This window comes from Lucilia sericata, unplaced genomic scaffold (genome assembly GCF_015586225.1).
Source record: "Lucilia sericata isolate MDLA Ls3-8-SP2 unplaced genomic scaffold, ASM1558622v1 Contig001185F_arrow, whole genome shotgun sequence".
Lineage (NCBI taxonomy): Eukaryota > Metazoa > Arthropoda > Insecta > Diptera > Calliphoridae > Lucilia > Lucilia sericata.
Genome location: NW_023995152.1, coordinates 79890 through 105589, shown reverse-complemented (window position 1 = coordinate 105589; position 25700 = coordinate 79890). Strand labels below are relative to the sequence as shown.

Sequence of the window (25700 nt, the reverse complement as noted above, 5' to 3'; positions counted from 1 at the left end):
TCCAAATATCACCCTTTTACGGCATACGGTTTGATGGTGGGTATATGAGATTCGGCACAGCCGAATTGGGTTTGTGCTGATGTTTGTAACGCATAATAATATTGGTCCTATACCCACCTTAAAGTATACCAATCGGCTCAGAATCATTTTCTGAGTCGATTTAGCTATGTCCGTCCGTCTGTCCGTCCGTCCATGTAAACCTTGTAATCAAACTACAGGTCGCAATTTTGAAGATAATTCAATGAAATTTGGTACATGATCTTCTATTGTCCCAGGGACGAAGCCTATTGAAAATGGTTAAGATCGGTTCATTATTTCACCTAGCCCCCATACAACTGAACCCCCCAATAGGGCTTGTAATCCTTGTAATCAAACTACAGGTCGCAATCTTAGGGATAATTCAATGAAATTAGGCACATGATCTTTTATGGTATCGTAGATGAAGCCTGTTGAAAATGGTTTACATCGGTCCATTATTTCACCTAGCCCCCACACAACTGAACCCGCCGAATAGGGCTTTTAAGTTTATAATTATGTTAAATATACTCATATCTCGACAAAAAGCTGCAAAAACCAAGTTGTATACAAAACTTGATGGCCCCCATGACCTAGCCCCTATGAAAAGCCCCCATCAAAATTTCACTTAAATGTCCACAATTTTATTCAACAATAAACGGCTTAAGTATGTATATCTAAGGTAAGTTACAATTCAACTTAAATGCTTTATTATGGCAACTAAATCACATTATATTTTTGTCAAAGGTGTAGGATATTATATGGTCGGCCTCGCCCGACTATAACTTCTTACTTGTTTATAAGTTGCATTTTGTATTTATTTTATTTTTAAATAAGTATCAATATGTACTTATATTACTGCTCTTTTGTTTAAACTTTTATTAGATTCACTTTTTATTCTAAATTTTTCCTTTGCTTTCGTTTTGAAAGTTGATTTTAATTTTTTACACAAGTTTTTTTTACACAATTTTTTTATTCATCTTTAGTTGGACGGTTTCCACAGCAACGTTCGTGCGCTGTTAAAATAAAGTAAAAACAATTTAAATTACGTTAGTTTTATATTAATCCCATTTTATGTTTAGCGTATATTGTACTTTGAGTGTTATTAAACATTAAAAGTTTTGCTGTTTTATAGAAATTAGCTATTTGTAGTAAATTTTAGGGAAAACATTTGCCCTATATAGAGTAGAAAATAAGAAAATGCAACAATTATCGTAAACTTGAATAGAGAACTATTTTGGATAAGTATTTAAATATAAAAGGCAGTTTTATCACGAAAATAGTTTCGAATTTATTTAAATAAAGATCAAAATAATGCTTTTCTCTATAAGATTTTGTATTATCTACAACGAAAGCTTTGTAAAGCTTTGTCACGATCGATTTTAATAAAACTTTAAAAGCTTTTGCTAAAATTTTAAAAATCACTTCATTATAGGCTAAATACGAATCGTTACAACCTAATACGTTTAAAATTTCTACTCGTTTATTTATAATCTTTTTTTCCTCCTTAATTACTATATTTTTTTCGTATCGGATTTATTATCAGCATAAAAAAGGAAAAATTCAAAAAAAAAAAAAAAGTCTACGAAATGGCTTAATAATGAACGACAACAAAAAATTAAGTCAATTTTCCTGTTTTTTTTTATATTCATTAAATAAGTTTAGCTACTAAACATTTATTTTTCATACAATTTTTTCGTGAGGAAAGTTAAAGATTTAAAGTACAATAAATATAGAAGAAACAAAAAAAAGCACAATAATAATTGTCAGTTCTGTTGACATAATCTCCCTTTAGCATTTCAACGAAATCGAAAAATGAAAAGAAAAGTAGCAAACAGTCATTCAAAGAGATAGACATACTTAGTATATAACTTGTTCGGCCTTGATTGGAATGAAGGTGAGTGATACTTTTTCCTGCAACAGTACAATTTCTTTTATAGCACGTGTAAAAAAAAAAATAATCAGAAAAAACAAAAAATTTATACGAGTTATAAATGTTCATTCACCATGACAAGAAGTATCTTTTACAATCAATATTTTATTGTCAAACTGACATTGAGAGAACTAGACAAATGTTAATGGCGCTAAAGGAATTTAATTTCATTAAAGTACTTATTTCAAAACAATTTAGTCCTTTAAAAGATTATTGAAAAATATGCTAAAAGTTGTCTAAATAAATAGTCATACTTAGTGTTATTACAAGAAGGAAACTTTATTTATGGTAATTTTTATTGAAATTGAACAACCAAATAAATGTAATAATAAATGTGTAAAAGTTTTGAGAATATTTAGTGTCCCTTAAGCTTCGAATAACTTTTTTGAACTAATATATTCATCTAATATTGAAAGAAGTTCAATTTAATTACACAGTAATAGAAAAAAAAAAAAAAGTAATAAGGCACATTTTTTAAAGGATATTTCGAAAACATTTTTCTATACAAAAGCTTCTTCTGAAGATAATTCTTTTCGATAACAGTTTTTATAAAAAATAATCATTCAATGAAAATTTTCTATGGTAAATAATCTTTAAAAGATATATTCTTTACAAACAATCTCAGCAGGAGAACTTCTTACAGAAAACAGATTTGTATTCTTTAGAAAGCAGTTTTATACGGCAAATACTTTCTATAGAAATGGGGATCATTTAGTTAGTTAGCTAGATAGTTAGTTAGTTAGTTAGTTAGTTAGTAGTTAGTTAAGTAGTTAGTTAGTAGTAGTTAGTAGTTAGTTAGTTAGTTGTTAGTTAGTTAGTTAGTTAGTTAGTTAGTAGTTAGTTAGTTAGTTAGTTAGGTTAGTTAGTTAGTTAGTTAGTTAGTAGTTAGTTAGTTAGTTAGTAGTTAGTTAGTTAGTTAGTTAGTAGTTAGTTAGTTAGTTAGTTAGTGTAGTTAGTAGTTTAGTTAGGTAGTTAGTTAGTTAGTTAGTTAGTTAGTTAGTTAGGTTAGTTAGTTAGTAGTTAGTTAGTTAGTTAGTAGTTAGTAGTTAGTTAGTTAGTTAGTAGAGTTAGTTAGTTAGTTAGTAGTTAGTTAGTAGTTAGTTAGTTAGTAGTTAGTTAGTTAGTTAGTTAGTTAGTTAGTTAGTTAGTTAGTAGTTAGTTAGTTAGTTAGTAGTAGTTAGTTAGTTAGTTAGTTAGTTAGTAGTTAGTAGTTAGTTAGTTAGTTAGTTAGTTAGTAGTAGTTAGTTAGTTAGTTAGTTAGTCGTTAGTTAGTTAGTAGTTAGTTAGTTAGTTAGTTAGTAGTTAGTTAGTAGGTAGTTGTTAGTAGTAGTGTTAGTTAGTTAGTTAGTTAGTAGTTAGTAGTAGTTAGTAGTTAGTTAGTTAGTAGTTAGTTAGTTAGTTAGTAGTTAGTTAGTAGTAGTTAGTAGTTAGTTAGTTAGTTAGTTAGTAGTTAGTTAGTGTTAGTTCGTTAGTTAGTAGTTAGTTAGTTAGTTAGTTAGTAGTTAGTTAGTTAGTTAGTTAGTAGTTAGTTAGTTAGTTGTAGTAGTAGTTAGTAGTAGTTAGTTAGTAGTAGTTAGTTAGTTAGGTAGTTAGTTAGTAGTTAGTTAGTTAGTTAGTTAGTTAGTTAGTTAGTTAGTTAGTTAGTTAGTTAGTTAGTTAGTTAGTTAGTTAGTAGTTAGTTAGTTAGTTAGTAGTTAGTTAGTTAGTTAGTTAGTTAGTTAGTAGTTAGTTAGTTAGTTAGTTAGTAGTTAGTTAGTTAGGTAGTTAGTTAGTTAGTTAGTTAGTAGTTAGTTAGTTAGTTAGTAGTTAGTTAGTTAGTTAGTTAGTTAGTTAGTTAGTTAGTTAGTTAGTTAGTTAGTTAGTTAGTTAGTTAGTTAGTTAGTTAGTTAGTTAGTTAGTTAGTAGTAGTTAGTAGTTAGTTAGTTAGTTAGTTAGTTAGTTAGTTAGTAGTTAGTTAGTAGTTAGTTAGTTAGTTAGTTAGTTAGTTAGTAGTTAGTAGTTAGTTAGTTAGTTAGTTAGTTAGTTAGTTAGTTAGTTAGTTAGTGTTAGTTAGTTAGTTAGTTAGTTAGTTAGTTAGTTAGTGTAGTTAGTTAGTTAGTTAGTTAGTTAGTTAGTTAGTTAGTTAGTTAGTAGTTAGTTAGTTAGTTAGTTAGTTAGTTAGTTAGTTAGTTAGTTAGTTAGTTAGTTAGTTAGTAGTTAGTTAGTTAGTTAGTTAGTTAGTTAGTTAGTTAGTTAGTTAGTTAGTTAGTTAGTTAGTTAGTTAGTTAGTTAGTTAGTTAGTTAGTTAGTTAGTTAGTTAGTTAGTTAGTTAGTTAGTTAGTTAGTTAGTTAGTTAGTTAGTTAGTAGTTAGTTAGTTAGTTAGTTAGTTAGTTAGTTAGTTAGTTAGTTAGTTAGTTAGTTAGTTAGTTAGTTAGTTAGTTAGTTAGTTAGTTAGTTAGTTAGTTAGTTAGTAGTTAGTTAGTAGTTAGTTAGTAGTTAGTTAGTTAGTTAGTTAGTTACAATTAACATTAATGATGCCCAATTACAATATTCCCCAACGGATGTTTATTAAACTAAAGCATATTTATGAAATTTCATAAACAATATGTACATATCCGTTTAACCCTACCTTTTTTACCCTTTTTTAAGAATTCAATCTAAACCACAAACAAATTTCAGTATAATGATAAAGTGTTTTGTAAATATTCATAATCTACTTCTGATTTCAATTAAATTCAACTTTCAAACTGTTCTACAAAAAATTTTCAAAACAGCAGGTGGGTTTTACTAAGAACAGCAAAAAAATATCTTAAATAAAAATATGACCTAAACAACTAGAACAAATTCCTGGAAAATTACAAACAACCCACAAACCATTACACTTCAAATATCAACCAAAAACGACCAAATGTTCTTGATTACTTATTTACTTCAAATGGGAAGTAAAAGTTACAGAGTACGTAAAATATGCATGGCCTCACATAAATAAACAATAATTTATAAGAGAAAAATGCCATATACTCTGATTTTACACATCATTAGCTTTCTTGATATAAAGTAAAATGGTATTTATTTATTTTCTAAAACTCAATTTAAATTAAATGATAACAATAAAGAGATTAAAAATAATAATTTACTTTTAATTCAGCTTGTCTTCTTTCTGTTTCCTTTCTTTTTGGTTCAAATTTAATGGCACACAATAATTTTTATTTCCGTCCATTTGTTGTTAACGCAAACAATTCTTGCATTTTTTGTTACGCTTAATTTTTACATTATAATTTTTACCTTTAGTATCACCTTCATACTCCCAACTGAAAAAGCGCGAATAAAAAACGTACTCTCGTAGTAGTATTTGATTACTTTTATTATGTTTAATTTCACTTTCTGTGTACACTTGTTGGTTTGTCCTTTTGGTTTTTTTCTACTTATTTTTTATACCCTCCACCACCATCAGTGGTGATAGAGGGTATATATAACTTTGTCATTCCGTGTGTAACACCAAGAAATATTCATCTGAGACCCAACAAAGTATATATATTCTGGGTCCTTATCAAATTCTGAGTCGATTTAGCTATGTCCGTCTGTCCGTCTGTCTGTGTAAAACACGCTCACGATAAAACGAAGCAATAGAGCTTAACCAAATTCACCCAAAATGTTCTTAATTTTCCTAAGTTGTTTGGTATTGCAAATGGGCAAAATCGGTTCACACCGGGAAAAATTATGAATCAAAATTTAAAACAACTTCCGAAAAAAATAAGCATTTTTTACACATTCTGATGTAGTTTTCTCGAAAACTATGCAAGATAATGCCATGGAAATCACCATATATTCGTTTCTGCACAAGATCTTGATCCCTGCTGAAAATTGCCAGAATCGGTCCACAATTTCATATACCTCCCATACAAAAGTACATATTCCCGGAAAATGGGTTTTTTGTTAATAACTTCCGCCACAATGTCGATATCTTCACAAAATTTTACAAATTAAAATCTTATGTCAACAGAAGTCTTTCAGAAGAAAAATTTTATGGATCGGTCCATAATTGGACATAGCTCCCATACAAGGTCCCCTCCCGAAAATCACTTAAACGCGCATAACTCATTACTAAATTAAGATATCCAAATAAAATTTGGTACAAGTATTGCCCATATGCATAGAAATATTATTGTGAAATTTTTTTCCGATCGGTCCATAATTGGTCATAGCTCCCATACAAGGTCTCCTCCCGAAAATCACTTAAACGCGCATAACTCAGTACTAAATTAAGATATCCATATAAAATTTGGTATAAGTATTGCCCATATGCATAGAAATATTACTGTGAAATTTTTTTTCCGATCGGTCCATAATTGGTCATAGCTCCCATACAAGGTCCCCTCCCGAAAATCACTTAAACGCGCTTAACTCATAACTTAATTAAGATATCCATATAAAATTTGTTACAAATATTACTCATATGCACAGAAATATTGTTGTGAAATTTTTTTCCGATCGGTCCATAATTGATCATAGCTCCTATACAAGGTCCCCTCCCGAAAATCACTTAAACGCGCATAACTCATTACTAAATTAAGATATCCAAATAAAATTTGGTATAAGTATTGCCCATATGCATAGAAATATTACTGTGAAATTTTTTTTCCGATCGGTCCATAATTGGTCATAGCTCCCATACAAGGTCCCCTCCCGAAAATCTCTTAAACGCGCTTAACTCATAACTAAATTAAGATATCCATATAAAATTTGGTACAAATATTACTCATATGCACAGAAATTTTGTTGTGAAATTTTTTTCCGATCGGTCCAAAATTGATCATAGCTCCCATACAAGGTCCCCTCCCGAAAATCACTTAAACGCGCATAACTCATTATTAAATTCAGATATCCATATAAAATTTGGTACAAGTATTGCCCATATGCATAGAAATATTACTGTGAAATTTTTTTCCGATCGGTCCATAATTGGTCATAGCTCCCATACAAGGTCCCCTCCCGAAAATCACTTAAACGCGCATAACTCGTTACTAAATTAAGATATCCAAATACAATTTGGTATAAGTATTGCCCATATGCATAGAAATATTACTGTGAAATTTTTTTTCCGATCGGTCCAAAATTGATCATAGCTCCCATACAAGGTCCCCTCCCGAAAATCACTTAAACGCGCATAACTCATTATTAAATTCAGATATCCATATAAAATTTGGTACAAGTATTGCCCATATGCATAGAAATATTACTGTGAAATTTTTTTCCGATCGGTCCATAATTGGTCATAGCTCCCATACAAGGTTCCCTCCCTAAAATCACTTAAACGCGCATAACTCATTACTAAAAGTAAGATATCCAAATAAAATTTGGTGTAAGTATTGCCCATATGCATAGAAATATTACTGTGAAAGTTTTTTTCGATCGGTCCATAATTGGTCATAGCTCCCATACAAGGTCCCCTCCCGAAAATCACTTAAACGCGCATAACTCATTACGTAATTAAGATATCCATATGGTACAAATATTACTCATATGCACAGAAATATTACAGATAATTTTTTTTTCCGATCGGTCCATAACTGGTCATAGCTCCCATACAAGGTCCCCTCCCGAAAATCACTCAAACGCACATAACTCATTACTAAATTAAGATATTCATATAAAGTTTGGCAAAAATATTGCTCATATACAGAGAAATATTACTGTGAAATTGTTTTCCTATCGATCCATAATTGATCAAAGCTCCCATACAAGGTCCCTTTCAGAAAAATACTTAAAGGCACATAACTCATTACCAAATAATGATATAAATAAATACTATTTTTGTTCATAAATACTATTTTGTAATGCAAAAAGCACTTAATGGTATTTCAAAAATTTTTCACGATCGGTCTATATTTGGTCATATCTCTCATACTAGGTCCTGCCCCTAAAAGCGCTTTAGCCGTATTTAACTATTTGCATTATCAATTTGTGTAGAACAAAATTATATATATGTATGTATGTATTTTTAAAATCCTTAAATCTTCCACACACATGCACACATGCAAATACGAGATATCGCTAAAGCATATCTTAGGGCGCTATAAAAATTTAAATGAAATTGGCGTTTCTAATGTTCAATAAATCTTGGAATTGTAGTAGATTTAAGCTGTTTAAATCTTGGGATTTTTCTATTTAAGACATGAGAAAACTTATTTCTACAAATATTTTATTAATTAGAAATGTAGTAATACAAAAGTTGCTGGTGGAGGGTATTTAAGATTCGGCTCAGCCGAATATAGCACTCTAACTTGTTTAACCTAATTTTTATAAAGGAAACACAAATAGCTGCAACATGGATATCAGGGATGGATAATAGATTTTTTCTTTCAGTTTAAAAATCATATAAAAAGGTACTTTTTCAGTCTTAGATACGTAATTTTCTATTTTGATATAGAAGTTTCTACAAAAGTATCTGTTATATATAAAGAAAATATTAGAATATTGCCCTAAATTTAGCATATAATCTTAATATAACTAACTAAATAGTTTTCTATCTTGTCAGATCTCCCATACCTGTTGGTCTCATACTGTCATACTGAAATATAACATATATACATATGTACTTGAATACACACGCATACGTAATAAAATTCATATAATTTTTACAGTTGCACAGTTGAAGTTGTAAATACTTTACACCATTTCTTTTATATCTGGCGATAATCCGGTGATATCGGAGATATCCACTGGATCGACTCATACTGGTCTGTTTAAATAATTTATTGTTGCTATTTAAAGTAATGGCGATAAAATCCCTCTCTGACCACCATCAATGGTGATATAGGGTATATATATGTTTATCATTCCGTGTGTAACACCAAGAAATATTCATCTTAGACCCAACAAAGTATGTATATTCTGGGTTCTTGTGGAATTCCTAGTCGATTTAGCTATGTCCGTTTATCTGTTTATCTGTTTGTCTGTCTGTCTATCTGTGTAAAACACGTTCACGTTAAATCTAAGCAAAGGAAATCAACCAAATTCACCAAGAATATTTATTATTATCCTAGGCAGTTTGGTATTGAAAATCAGTAAAATCGGTTGACGAAGTAAAAAGTTATGAGTAAAAATTTCGGACTACCTCAACAAAAACAAGTAAAAGTGTTATATTCGGCTATACCGAATCTTATATACCCACCATCAAATCACTGCCATATAAATAAACTTTGATATTTTGAATATTATATATCGATACTAATGTGAACATCAGGATAATATTTGAAATAGTTCTCTAATGGGGGTTCAACTATTGACAGTGAAGATTTCGGATTTGACGGTAGGAAGATTTCAGTTCCTTATTTACTTCAAATTTTATAGTTCTACTTATATTTTTAAGCCAGTAATGAACATTAAAGTCATTTTCTTAAAGAGACCTTATACAGGGTTAGGGTTAATTATGGACCGATCCTCATAAAATATGGTAGAGAGATTTTAGCTTAAAATTAGTTTATGTCGAATTGCATTGCGGTATTCATATTTTCAGCCAGTTAAAGTAATTTTCTTAAGCGAACCTTATATGGGGGGTAAGATAAATTATGAACCGATCATCCTTAAATCTCGTAGAACGATTTTTATTTATACAAATCATATTTATGTATTATTTCCAACCAGTAATGAGCGTTGTAAACATTTTCGGTGGGGTAATTATGGACTGATCCTCATAAAAATTGGTAGAGAGATTTCGGTTCTTATAAAACTTATCAGTGTCGAATTTCATCGCTGTACTCGCATTTTTAAGCCAGTAATGAGCGTTAAAGTATATTTCTGATGGGGACCTTAAATGGGGGGTAGGGCCAATTATGGGCCGACCCCCACAACATTTTGTAGAGAGATGTTAGCTCATACAAAACTAGTTTATGTCGAATTTCATTGATCTACTAGTATTTTTAAGCCAGTTCTTAGTTTTAAAGTCATTTTTGAAGGGGCCTTATTTGGGGGATGGTCTATTATAGACCGATCCTCGTAAAATTTTGTAGAACCATCTTGGTTCATACAGGTCATGTTTATATCGAATTTCATCGCTTTACTCATTTTTTTAGGACAGTAATGAGCGTTAAATTATTTTTCTGATGGGGACCTTATATGTGGGGAATTTCATCGCTGTACTCTCAGTTTTAAGCTAGAAAAGAGCGTTAAAGTAATTTTCTGAGGGGATAGGGTCAATTAAGGACCAATCCTTATAAAATTTGATAAAGAGCTTTTGGCTGGCACAAAACTTGTTTATGTAGAATTTTACCGCTGTACTCGCATTTTTAAGTCAGTAATAAGCGTTAAAGTTATTTTCTGAAGGGGACCTTACATGGGGGTAGGGTCAATTATGGACTCATCGTCATAAAATTTAAGAGAATGATTTTAGTTCCTATAAAACTTGTTTATGTCGAATTTTATTGCTATATATGCTTTTTAAGGTCAGATATGATCATTAAAGTCATTTTCTGAAGGGGACCTTATATGGAGGGTATAATCAATTATGGACTGATCCTTATAAAATTTTTCTAAGAGATTTATGTTTCTACAAAACATGTTTGTGTCGCTATTGATGGTCCTCTTAGCCAGTTATGAGCGATAAAGCCATTTTCTGTAGGGGAATTATATGGGGGCTAGGCGAAATCGTGGACCGATATTGTCCATTTTCAATACAAAACAAACTACATCAACTAGAAGTATCTGTGCAAAATTTCAATTCGCTAGCTACTTCCATTGGGACTCTACAGACAGACGGACGGACATGGCTAGATCGTCTTAGAATCTAATAAGGACCCGGAATATATATACTTTTATGGGTCTTAGACGAATATTTCAATGCATTACAAATGGAATGACAAAAACAATATACCCCCCATCTTTTTTGATGGTGGGTATAAAAACAAAACACATAGACCCAAGTTAATAAAAATTTACTAAAATCAAACAAGATTAAAATCCACATATGAAGTTAAACAACTTCAAATCAAATCGAAAATGTCTTAGCTCTGCCTGTAAGGAATTTTGTAACGAGATCTCCAATAGCTCATGAGATACCGAATTATTTCTAAATCAAGGAAAATTTGTATTGGCCACATGGTAGTATGAGTAATGTTGATTATTTACAACAAGTATACTTAAGTGTTACCACTTTGACTTATCTTTTTTTTGGTAACAATTAATATATTTTATAAATTTAGATCAATCGAAACCGGTAGAATATAAATAAAAGAACAACATTTTTGACCAAATGTAAAAACAAAAACAATTAAAGCACAAACAACATCTTGTACAAAATTTTGTTAAATTTGTTCATTAGTTTATATATTGTTATTTCTTTGTCTAGAAATGGTGTTTTATGGTTGTATATTAATTTATGTTCTTAATACGTATGTACATGTTTGTATATTACTATCATGGTGGTCTTACAAATAAAACAATAAAAAATAAAATATAACTAAAAGCAATAACAAACAGAGTAATAATAACACTAACAAAACAAAAACAATAAGATGAAAATTATAACATTATTATCTAAACAAGAAAACAAGTCAGCAAGATGAATAACAAAGTTTTAATTTTTCTTTCCTTTTTCATTTTATGTATTTCTACCCATAATTTTGTAATTTGTATTACAACTTGTTTTCGTACTGATGTGTTTGTTTACTCCGTTATAGAATTCTGCTTCGTTGGGTCTGTTAATTTATATTTTTTATAGTATTGCGGCATTGACGCAACTATTTTTATATTGCATTGGAGGCAGTTATATTAGTGAAAGTGTAAGTATAATTATATACATATTAATTTATTTATTTTATGTGTGTACATTTTTTTCTAAATTCATAAACATAAACATTGTACATTAGGGATGTGACTCATTTTTGACAAAAATTGTACCTATCATTCTGAAAAAAATCTAGACTTTTCCTTTATTGTTCGATATATATAGGACTGCATGTTTTGTATGCCGACATTCTCATGTATATTTTTCGCGTTTTTTTTTAAGAAACAATAGTTTTGTTTCCTTTACTCGACCTTGAATTTTTTAAAAACCTAAAAACCTTCTTGACAACTATATCCCTGTAGCTAAAAATGATGAAAAATACAACAAGGAAAGAAGCATCAGCTCAAGATGAAGAGCACATAACATTCATTCACTCATACACACTTATAAAGAGCAACAAAAACAAGTTAGAGTGCTATATTCGGCTGAGCCGAATCTTAAATACCCTCCACCAGCAACTTTTTTTCTAATTAATAAAATATTTGTAGAAATAAGTTTTCTCATGTCTTAAATAGAAAAATCCTAAGATTTAAACAGCTTAAATCTACTATAATTCCAAGATTTATTGAACATTAGAAACGCCACTTTCATTTAAATTTTTATAGCGCCCTAAGATATGCTTTAGCGATATCTCGTATTTGCATGTATGCATGTGTGTGAAAGATTTAAGGATTTTAAAAATACATACATATCATTATTTGGTAATGAGTTATGTGCCTTTAAGTGTTTTTCTGAAAGGGACCTTGTATGGGAGCTATGATCAATTATGGATCGATAGGAAAACAATTTCACAGTAATATTTCTCTGTATATGAGCAATATTTCTGCCAAATTTTATTTGGATATCTTAATTTAGTAATGAGTTATGCGCGTTTAAGTGATTTGCGTTTAAGTGATTCTATTGACATAAGATTTTAATTTGTAAAATTTTGTGAAGATATCGACATTGTGGCGGAAGTTATTAACAAAAAACCCATTTTCCGGGAATATGTACTTTTGTATGGGAGATATATGAAATTGTGGACCGATTCTGGCCATTTTCAGCAGGGATCAAGATCTTGTGCAGAAACGAATGTATGGTGATTTCCATGGAATTATCTTGCATAGTTTTTGAGAAAATTACATCAGAATGTGTAAAAAATGATTATTTTTTTCGAGGTTGTTTTAAATTTTGATTCATAACTCTTCCCGGTGTGAACCGATTTTGCTCATTTTCAATACCAAACTGTTTAGGATAACAATGAATATTTTCGATGAATTTGGTTTACTTTCTTTGCTTCGTTTTAACGTGAGCGTGTTTTAGGCAGACAGACAGACAGACAGACGGACAGACGGACAGACGGACATAGCTAAATCGACTCAGAATTTGATAAGGACCCAGAATATATATACTTTGTTGGGTCTCAGATGAATATTTCTTGGTGTTACACACGGAATGACAAAGTTATATATACCCTCTATCACCACTGATGGTGGTGGAGGGTATAAAAATTTAATGATAGAAATAATAAAAAAATCTGATACATTTTCCTTATGGTGTGAACATTACCTGAGTGAGTTGTACATAAGAACTTAATTAGACTGACGCAAACAAATTTTCAAAAAGTGTTGAAATAATTGTGTATTTAAGAACTTCGCAAACATTCATTCATTTCTGATGTGCTTGGTGTGGATCATAGATTTAAGGTGTTACAACTTCGGTATTGGAAATTATATTAAATGGACTCAGAAAGTTGTTCTGATATATTTGGTATATTTCAAGGTGTATGTGGTTTTTATGGGTTACAGCGTTGGTGGACGAAATTAAAGATTTTGTTTTTCTTCGTACCATTCTGTAGCATCCTATTATTAAAAAATTGTCCACATTTTTCTTACTTTCATTCTCATATATAGAATCAGAACCAGGACATTTTTACACTCTACACCACTATAGTGCGTTTGTGCTAATGTTTGTAACACCCAAAAATATTGGTCATAGTAAAGTATACCAATCGCCTGAGAATGACTTCCTGAGTCGATTAAGCTATGTCCGTCTGTCTGTCTATGTATCCATGCAAACTTTGTGGGCACTCTACAGGTCGCAATTTTTAAGATAATTTGCTGAAATTTGGAACGTGGCCCCCATATAGCTGGACCTTCCGTTTTGGGCCTTTTAGCTCACAACCACTATATTTCCGAAACTGGGCACAACTAAGTTTGATATAATTATAAATAACACTATCGATTTTCATAATCATCGGGCATCGTTTGACCCTAGCTTCCATACAAAGTCCCCTTCGGAAAATGACTTGAATGTCCACGATTCACTTATAAACACTAGTATCACGATGAAATTTGACACAAATAAGTTTTATATAGACATAATTCACAACAATAAATTTTGAAAGGATCGGCACAATTTCAGCCCTAGACCTCCGGACTTTTTGATTTGGTCCTAGTATCACGATGGAATTTAGCACAAATATGTTTTATATAAACATAATTTCCAACAGTTCTGAAACCTTTAAGACTAAGCCAAAATTGTTTGTCTAAGCCCAAAAAAATGCATCAGTTTTTATAGGAAACAAAATTGATCCTCTAAAACATCGATATACTTACGTGGAGTAGTACCCAATTTAAGAAAGAAAAGTTCTATGAAATCAACATTTTGATCCCTAAAGAAAACACAAACAAACATACATGTTACTATTGCTATATGGCAGGAAATTCATTTTTTATGCTCACAAACTGTAAGATTTTTTACTTATTTCTATCTAAACATACAAACATGTTTTTCAATGTTATTTTTTTTTAGAAAATATAATTTTTTTGTCAAGTTTCCTCTATTTTATCTTTTATTTTTTTTGCTTCTCGTTTCACATAATCCCTACACATTCAGAGTGCTGCAGTTGCTGAGACATTGTATGACATCGAGTGGTATAAGTGTGATGTTAAAACTAGAAAAATGATTTTAATGATGTTGCGCCGTTCGCAGAGACCAACAACAATTGCAGTACCATTTTTTACACCATCACTGACGGCCTTCAGTTCGGTAAGTAGAAAAGTAAATAAGAAATAAGATAATGTTGCTTGTTGTCTTCTCTCTCTCACTCTATTTGTTACATATTATAATCGTCAGCCATATCAGAATCAACGTCATTATCATCATTATCACCACCCTTTACATGTTGATGTTGTTGAAAATGTACTACTGTACTAGTTGAAGATTATAAAGCTCAGTGGTTTGAATGGCTTTTTCTTTTGTTTTACAAAATTTTATTCTAAGTTGTTGTCTTTTCCTTTATAGTTTTGTAAAGAAATGGAAGCCAACTAAACATAGATCTTTAGAATGAAAAAAAGAGTTATTTTCTAGTTATGAATACAAGAGAGAGTATTCAAATTTTGTAAAGATTTAAAACTAAGAGTACTTATGAATTCAATATATTTTACAAAGATAACTAACTTAGAGTAACCCTCTATGACGGCGTAATATTTATACCCTACACCACTATAGTGGGGAGGGTATTATGCGTTTGTGCTGATGTTTGTAACACCCAAAAATATTGGTCCTACACCCACCTTAAAGTATACCAATCGACTCAGAATCACTTCCTGAGTCGATTAAGCTATGTCCGTCCGTCTGTCTGTCTGTCTGTGTGTCCATGTAAACCTTGTGCGCAATTTTTGATGAAATTTGGAACATGCACTTCTCTTGGTCCAAGGACGAAGGCTATTGAAAATGGTTGAAATCGGTCCATTATTTCACCTAGCCCCCATACAACCGGAACCCCGAATAGGGCTTTTGATCTCATAATTATGTTAAATGATCTGCTATCTCTACAAAAATTGGAAAAGTTTAGTTTTATATATGTCTTAGATCGGGCATTATTTGACCCTAGCCCCCATACAAAGTCCCCCTCAGAAAATGACTGGAATGTCCACAATTCACTTATAAACAGTAGTATCACGATGAAATTTGGCACAAATGAGTTTTATATAAACATAATTCCCAACAATAAATTTTATAGGTATCGGACCAAGTATTACTCTAGCCCCCATATAAGCGGACCTTCCGATTTGGGCCTTTTAGCTCATAACTTTGTCAAATATACTACTATCTCTCCAAAAATCGGCACAACTAAGTTGGATATAATTATAAATAACACTGTCGATTTTTATAATGATCGGGCATTATTTGACCCTATCCCCCATACAAAATCCCCTTCAGGAAATGAATTATATCCACAATTCACTTATAAACACTACACAGAAAAAATTAATTTTAAAAAATTTTCAATTAAACGATTAATCAAAAGTTTTAAAAGGGTTCAATTCATTTTATATTTGATTCATAAAAATGTATAATCAAATACGTATTTAACAACAACAAAAATAGAAAAATATAAAAATTTTGTGTACGAAATCAATTATAAGTAGTAATTGAATATACAATTTTTGTTATAGGTTGAACTTCAAAAAATAAAATAATTGAAAACGAGGTTTTGGTAATTGAAATCGTTTTTCAGTTTTTTCTGTGTAGTATCAATATGAAATTTACCGCAAATAGATTTTATATAAGCATTTTATATAAAATGTCGACATTAAATTTTATAAGGATCGGACCAATTTTTGCCCTAGCCCCCATATAACCGGACCTACCGATTAGGGCCTCTTAGCTCATAACTACGATAAATATACTACTATCTTCCCAAAAATTGGCACAACTAAGTTTGATATGTAATTATAAATAACACTGTCATTTTTCGCCATGATCGGAAATAAAAAGTAGCCTATTGCCAGACATACGAATGTGCTGTGAATATTTGAAGAAAATCGGTTTAGCCGTTTAGTAGTCTATAACGTTCAAACATATAAACACACAAACATACAAACAAACACACATTCATTTTTATATATGTATATAGATAATTCCCAATAATACATTTTATAAGGATCGGCTCAATTTCTGCCTTAGCCCCCATACATCCGGACCTTCCGATTTCGGTCGTTTATCTTTTAACTATGTACGTCTAATAATCCTAAAGTCGGCACAATGTGGTGATGTTTGTAACACTCAAAAATATTTGTCCTTATTAAGCTATGTCCGTATTTGTGGCCGAGTAAACCTTGTGTGCACGCAACAGATCGCAATTTGGAATATAATTTGTTAAAATGTGTCACTACTATTCTCTGGATCCACTGACGATGGCTGTTGAAAATGATTGAAATCGATCTTCTATTTTTCCTAGTCAGCATACAACCGAACATGAACAGACATTATTTGGAATCTATATAAGATTAACAGAAATGCTTCATTCTTGCAATTAATCACATTTAATATTCGTAATTGGTGTAGGGTATCATATGGTCGGCCACGCCTGACTATAATTTCTTACTTGTTTTGAGTTGAATTCGAGAAAGGTATTTACATTGGGTCTCTGATGGATATATCTTGGTGTTACATACGGACTGATAGAGTATTAAAAGGCTAAACAGGTTATTTTCAATATCTATTTAAAGTCAGTAATACTTATCACAATGAAAGGTTTATTATATTGTAATGATAAAGAGTGAGGAGGTAGCGAAATAAAGTACATAATAATTTATTATATAAAAATATTTACTAACTTTTCATATAAATCTACAAAATAAATTACAGCTTTTTAAGAGCTACTTGCCGTTGTTTGCCAAAAAAAAACGAGCCATAATTATAAAAAAAAAAATTATATTAAACAGAAACAGTTTTTTGTTCTTATTATTTTGACAGTAAACCACTTATTTTTTGATGAAGATTAAGCACATTTTAATAGTCATATTTATGGCACTTACAACTTAATTATCAAACCATTCAAATTACTGTGCAACACAGTGAGAATAAGACTTTTACGGTTGATGGTGGCGACTACGAAATTACAGGAGAAGGTGAAAAAAGAGGAATAAACAAGTAAAAGTACTATATTCGGCTGTGCCGAATCTTATATACCCATCATCAAATCATTGCCGAAAAGTAATGCTTCCTTATAAATAAACTTTAATATTAAATATTAATATGAACATCAGGGTAATATTTGGAAGAGGGCCTTTAATGAGGGCTTAGGTATGGACCGTGCTTTTCGGAATTAAAAATATTCATTAATTCTGTCATGAGCTTAAAAGTCATTTTCTGAAGAAACCTGTTATACGGGAGGTTGGGTCAGTCATCGACCGTTCCTCATCAAATTCGGTAGAAAGATTTCAGTTCCTATAAAACTTGTTATCACTGTTCTCGTATTTTTATATGGGGGTTATTTGGACCTATTCTCATAAAAATTTGTACATAAATTTTGGTTCGTAAAGAACTTACTTAAGTGGTATTTTAAGTAACTAATGACAAATAAATAAATTTCCTGAAGCGGACCTTAAATGGGAGGTGGAAAAAGTTTTCGACCAATCCTAATCGACGTCGTTTGGACGGTTTCAGTTTATATGGAATTTCATAGATCTGTTCGCATTTAAAAAAATCATTTTTTGAAGGGGACCCTATATGGGGGGTAGAGTCAATCATGGCGTGATTCTTGTAAAATTTGGTAGAACGATTTCAGTTCATACCAGTCTTGTTAATGTAAAATTTTATCGCTGTGCTTATACTTTTAAGTCAGTAATGAGCGTTAAAGTATTTATCTGCAGGGAACTTTATATGGGGGGTAGGGTATGCGATCCTCTTTGTCCTCTTGAATGTACTCGAATTTATAAGTTAGTAACGAGCGTTAAAGTCATTTTCTAAAGGGGACCATATATTGGATCCTCATAAGATTTTATATAGAAATTTTGGCTGGACCAAAACTTATTCGTGTCGAATTTCAAAGCTTTACACGCACTTTTAAGCCAGTAATGAGCGTTAAAGTCATATTCTGAAGGGGACCTTATATAGGGGGGGTAGGGTCAATTATGGACCAATTCTCATAAAAGGCAGTAAAAAGGTGTTGGATCGTAAGAAACTTACCTATTTCGAATTTTTTCGCTATACTAGTACTTTAAGACATTACTGGCATTAAAATCATTTCTGAAGGGTACCTTATATGAGGGGTAGGGTAAATAAAGGACCGATCCACATAAAATTTGGTAGATAGATTTTGGGTAGCTAGGAACTTATTTGTGTTGAATTTCATTGCTATACTCTATTGTTTAGTCAGTAATAAGCGTTAAAGTAATTTTCTGAAGGGATCTTATATGGGGGGTAGGGTTAATTATGAACCGATGCACATTAAATTTGGTAGAGAGGTTTTGGCTCGTAAGAAACTTGATTATGTGTTATTTCTTTGCCATAATCCTATTTTTACGCCACTAACGACCGTTAAAGTAATTTTCTGAAGGGGACATTATATGGGGGGTAGGGTCAATTTTGGACCAATCCATATATAATTTGGTAGAAAAATTTTGGTTTGTATAAGTCTTGTTCCTAGTATGTAGGGCATTGACTAGGTAAGAACCTATAAAAGAGGACTTTTTGGTACTTTTTCGTTCTACATAAGGTACTTTTTGAATTTTCTATAATATTGAACCTAGAAACATGAAATTAAATATGTAGAGTCTGGATTAAGTGAGAACCCATAAAAGGGAACTTTTTGGTACTTTTTCGTTCTTCAAAAGGTACTTTTTGAAATTTCTATAATATTGACTGTTGACACATCATGGTATATAAGATTCGGCACTGCCGAATATAGAACTCTTACTTGTTTTTTGCTATGTTAGTTAATTACTTTATTTCAAGTTTTTTTTTTTTTGTACACATTCATATTTTGACACTTTTTATCATTTGCCAAAGGTAAATTATATTTTACTTACCGGACCCAAAAAATACACATTAACGTAAAGGATACTTTTCTGCTTGTATTGTATTATTTTGTCACTTTCTCTACCTCTCTCATTTAATAAAGTAATAACTATACCCAGTTTGCTTCGCCTAATAGAGTAATATAAACAAATCCCACAGTTGTTATTTTGTGCGTTTTCAACTGGCTACAAATTTTATTTATGATTTTCAATTGAAGGTTTTCTTAAAGAACTTTACTAAAATTGCATATCTTTCCTTTGGAAGACTTATGAAAACATTATGATATCCTCAAAAGTGGGTTTTTTTTTCCTTTGATACAGTTTTGGAAATATTACAAAAGGGCTAACTCTAATATACATAGAGATAAACATAACTTTTATTTAGATTACAGTTAGACTTACATAAGCATACAAAAGCAAAAATATTTTTTTATAATATAATTTATTTTTCATTTTAATACGTTTGCCATTTTGGTTTAAATACTAATTTAATATTTATTTAATTTTTTTCTCCAACAGATTTTAAGTACTACTGGTTCTTATATTGCATTATTAAAGACATTCCTTTAGAAAAGAAGACCTCAAGCCTCAACCACAGAAATTTGACAAGGAATTAAAAATTATGAAAAAAGTATATAAATAAAGTGAAATTGAAATGGAAAAAATAATAAATAAACATTGGACTAATGACAAAGTATATGATAGAATTTATTTATGGTGGTTATTGTTCTATCCTCTGTTTTTCATTTATTAAAAAAAAAATCCAAAAAAAAGCTACAACATCACACAAAACGACCAAAGTACAATCACAACTCAGTTTGATACAGTTCAGCTCAGCACATTATTAAATCCTAGTTGACATATTGTTGGATTTGGTTTGTTTATTTATTTTGATTGATATGTTCTATTTTAGGTTGTATGTATATGTTTTCCTGTAGAAAAACATTGACATGAAAAAAAACAACAATACTAAAATCCAAACAGAAAATTTATACAACCAAAATTCGTGCTTTGAATTTGTTGTTGGTTCATTGTAGGAGTTAGAATAGAAAATTTATTACTTTTGAGATTTCAAAATTAATGGTTATTTTTTATTCGTCTATTGCGGGAGCATTTTATGTTTTTTTTGTATGTAGTTTTAATTATGTAAATGTTTTGTGTAATAAAAAAAATGTTAATAAATGACATTAGAATTAAAAAAATAAATACTTTATATTTCTGTAGAGTGACTTATATGCAAATAGCTTAAAACAAAGTTAATCTTGATTAAAACGCTATATTAATTATTTTCATAAGAAACATGTTGTTTAATTTAAAATAAGCACCGACTTTTAAACAAATGGGATTCATTAAGTTAAACATAATTGTTTCAATTGTATGCACTTGGTTTCCTTATTAACGAAAGACACCTGTACGTATACTTAATATTTAATTATTAGAATATATATCATACGCCTGAGATTTTACAACTCTTACACAACACGAATACTCGTCAAATAAACGACTAAAATATATAGATGCGTAATTGTTATACTTTCATACTAAAGAGTATCTTAACACGCCTAATAAGCCTAAGAATCAGCGCCTTAATACATTCATGGTAAAATTTGAAAAAAAAATGTATATTTTGTTAACATTCAATATAACAACTTATTTATCCAAGTTTTTGACATTGTTAGTTATGACCCTTCTTCCTTATTTCTGGCAAAATATCTTCTCAACGATTCAATCTAATATCGACTTCCCTGTTCTGAAGGGAAACGTATCCTAAAGGGAGCCTTCTGTATTGGCGAAAACAAATAATAGTTGGATGGGAAAAAGTCTGGACTATAAAGGTGGCGAAGAAAAACTTTTCAACCACATCTTTCTTAACGGTTTTTAAGAAGTTTTGCAATATTTGGTCGCATTCAAAGCAACTAGCAAATCAGTTGATGACAGTGAAGGTTCTCTGTAATAGTCTGTCCAGATTTTAATAGCTAATAATATATAGAACCTTTTCGGTCCGACAAAATATAGAGTATTACCTATATAACACAGTTTTTTTTAAACAAATTAATTTTGTATAACAGTATTCTCTAAAGAAATATTTGATATAACAGTTTTTTTTTTCTATAAAAAGTGTAAAACTACTTTTTATTAAAAAAAAATGTGTGTAAAATAGATTTTTCTATAGAAAATATGTGAATGATAGTTTTTTTCTATAGAGAAATTTATTTTTAATAGCTTTTTCTATAAATGTTTGTGTACAACAGTTTAATTTTATGAACAGAATTGTGTATAATAGTTTTTTCTATGTGCGAATCAGTTTTTATACCCTCCACTGTCATTCTGTATGCTACACCAAGAAATATTCATCTGAAACCCAACAAAGTATACATATTCCTGGTCCTTATCAAATTCTGAGTCGATTTGGCTATGTCCGTCTGTCTGTCTGTCCGTCTGTCTGCCTAAAACACGCTCACTTTAAAACTAAGCAAAGGAAGTAAACCAAATTCATCGAAAACATTCACTATTGTCCTAAGCAGTTTAGTGTTGAAAATCAGAAAAATCGGTTCACAACGTAAATAGTTATGAGTGAAAATTTCAGACTATCTCGAAAAAATTTTGTCACACGTTACTTTTTTGGCCTAGAGATTAACTATGTTTAAAATCAAATCAATCGACCCAAAATTTCCCATAGCCCCCATACAAAAGTATGTATTCTCGGAAATGGATTTATTGTTAATAACTTCGTCAAAAATATTGGTATCACCAAAAATTTTTGCAGATATATAATGATATAAACAGAAATCATACTACCAACTAGAACTGTATCGGTTTATAATTGGTCATAGCTTCCATATAAGGTCCACTTCCAGAAATCACTTAAATGCACGTAACTAATTAAGGAATAAAGATATTGAAATAATATTCGTTATAAATAGTGTTTTATGTATGCATATACTACTCAAATAATTTTTTTCGGATCGGTCCATAATTGGTCATAGCTCTCATATAAGGCCCACTTCCGATAACCACTTAAACGGACATTTTTCATTACTGAATGATGATATCGATATTAAATTCGTCATAAATGTGTTTAAAGTACATATAATCCCCCCTGAGAAATCGGATCGGTCCATAATTGGTCATAGCTCCCATATAAGGTTCAATTCCGAAATTACCTTAAATGCATATAACTTAAGAAATAAATATATTGGAATAATATTCGACATAAATATGTTCTGTCTAAACTGATATGACTCTACCAAAATTTTTTTCCGGATCAGTCTATAATTGGTCATAGCTCTCATATAAAGACCACTTCCGATAACCACGTAAACGGGCATTTTTCATTACTGAAGGAAGATATCGGTATAAAATTCGTAATGAATGTGTTTAAAGTAGATATAAACTACCCTGAGAAATATTTTCCAGATCGGTCGATAATTGGTCACAGATCTCATATAGGATCCATTTCCGAAAGTCGCGTATTTCATTGATAAATAAATATATATATATATATATATATATACAAATCACTCCCAAATTTTTTCTAGATAGGCCCAAAATTTGTCTAGTCTCCGATATACAGTCAACTTCTGAAAATTACTTAAATGCATATAACGCATTGACAAAAGAAAAATTTTTTCAAAAGAATTTCTCTTATAAAATAGTAGTGTTCCTAATGTATTCCTTTCACTATATGTGCATTATAAAGTTTTTCTTAATGAAAGTATATTTAAGTTTAATTATGGAAAAAGTTATGTATAACAGTTTTTTATTTAATTCGTTTTAGTTTTTGGAACCCTAAAAATAGCATAGATTCAAAATGTCTAGGAAAATGTTTGGTAGAAAAACTCAGTATTCCGAAACTGATTTAACAATACAGTAAGACACAGCCAGAAGATTAGTAATTAGATCAAGGGTACAAGGAACTTAGAAAATCATAGTTGGATCGGATACATCAGAAATTCTCAGTCTAAGAAAGTAAAGGATCTATGAATAAAAATAAATTACATCGTTTAATACCAAGTTGTTTCGAAACAGATACTTGTTATAACCAAACAAACACAGTTGTTCATTTAAATTAGAACTTTAGTTGATTTATCTCTCATAATTATATAAATAAATTATACATTATATTCTGTTAAGCTCATAAACCCTAACGGATTTGCCTTCTTACAAAAATCAGTTTTTATTGTTGAAATTACTCTTAACATAAAATTAATTTTAACATCAGGATAATTTATTATTATTTTGTTAGAAAATTTGGGCAATAAAATTCTAATCAACATTTTGACAAAACATTTTAAAGTTAATAAAAAAATCTGTATACATCATGCGAAGATATAAATAATAATAAATTATTCATAATAATGCTGATTAAGAGGACTTAATCTTCATAAAATTTAACAATCATTGAAATGAATACTTTTTACTCTTATATTGATATAAAATCTTAATAAAATTTTTGTTGAAAAGAATCAAATGATAATAAAAAGGACAACTTAAACAAACAATTTGTGGAAAAGTGTACAAACAACAAAAAAAAGTTAATTTACAGGAGGAGTGATTATAATGGGGACTAAATAAACAAAATTAAGAATAGATTATAATAAACATATTTATTTTGTGAAGACTTATTATGTTTATAAGTAGAGGTAGGTGATAATATATACTTAACAAATATCTTTTCAGGGTCTTACTTTGTTATTGGAATCTATGTTCTATCTTTAAATATAATTTCTAGAAAAAATGGAAATTATGAAGGATAACTCAAATGCTGAAACTTATAAAGGAGAAAGTGTTTAAATAATGTTTAATGAAGTAGCATTATGTCATTAAAATAGCTTTTAGACTCGCACTTGGATATCTGGATTCAGGACCAGTACATCTATCGCAATTATTCATAAAAATTTAAAGGAGCGCCGACCAGTGATATTAGTACTGAAGTCGAAGTGCTTTATGGGAGTACCTGACGTGGAGCCCTATCTCATGGTGGTACTTTTTCAACTACTGGTTGAGTAACAAGTAAATAACTCACCACTGCCCCTTTGTGTATCTTACACGCAGGTCGCAATTTTTGTACATGGATATGCCGGTCCATGTACAAGCACTTTGCTCAAGTACTCGAGCTATCTAATCTCTTGCCAAAGTAGTCACGTTGGGGAAAGACAGGTGCCACGAGCAAGCTCAATCTACCCCGACATAATGTCGCCCAACCACACTACTATGGCTCTGTTGATTCGGCAACAGCACCTAGGGGACGTAATTGGTAGTCCGAAAAACACAGATCATATTAATTGACAAGACTTTATTTCAGTGGCCACAGAGACCCACTGTCATAAGTTGAGCATGCACTCAACCATGTTGGAAAATCGCTAATAAATTAAAAAAAGGGCAGTGACGACCTTGCACCATACACTTCTCCCCATTGTTTTGCTAGACCGTAGTCTAACACATCGTTCATCTTACATCGTTACACCATTATCACACATCCGTCAGATCCATCAATCACTCCATTCTCTTCATAGAATCAAAGTAGACATCAGAAAACATCAGCTCAATTCCAACATTTTATTAATCCACAGTCATGCTCTGTAATTTGTAACGCTCCCTGCATCTAGGAACGATAACTGAAATGTATCTTGAAAATTCATATTTCACCGTGTATCAGTCTTTTAACCAAGAACCCCCTTCGTGCGATTTAGGTTTCAACCACAGCCACTCTTAACCTCAACCAACTGTCCAGCCAGGACAAGTCCTGTGGGCAACTGGCCATCCAGATCATGTGGTGCTCTGGTTAGAGCTCTTTCCAATTTATGCAAGGACCAGGCCAGGCAGTAAATTGTCAACAACAATTTATAGTCCCGGAAGACTACAGGTATTGGTAGCACCTATCTACACCCGGATTGCAATACACCAAGACAAGTCTGACATCAAGGAAACATGCCCGGGGGGCAGTGATATTAGTACTATTAAGTTTCCTAATATTAATCCTTTGACTATAATTATGTGAATTTAATTTTTTTAAAAACATGTATCTAAGGGTTCAATTTCCGCCGAATATTTTGTTTTGTAATTTTTCACTTTTCATTTCCTTCATCTGACTAAAGTTCTACTCAAAGTTTTTGATATTTTCCTTAAGTTTTTGTATAGCATGTTTTACGTATTAAATTTTACAACATGACAAAAATGTTTTATGAGGTGATACAA

At 30.7% G+C, this 25700-nt stretch overlaps 1 protein-coding gene across 1 annotated transcript in view; it reads left to right on the top strand.

Moving 5' to 3' along the window:
- Positions 1 to 20100, top strand: part of LOC119610419 (odorant receptor 22c) — a 29864-nt gene extending 9764 nt beyond the window's left edge. The window contains exons 5-7 of the mRNA XM_037965603.1: positions 11606 to 11707; positions 14590 to 14742; positions 20022 to 20100. Of these exons, the coding sequence (XP_037821531.1) occupies positions 11606 to 11707; positions 14590 to 14742; positions 20022 to 20072 (306 nt within the window). The 3' untranslated portion in view covers positions 20073 to 20100. The remainder of the gene's footprint in view (positions 1 to 11605; positions 11708 to 14589; positions 14743 to 20021) is intronic.
- The last annotated feature ends 5600 nt before the right edge of the window (positions 20101 to 25700 follow it).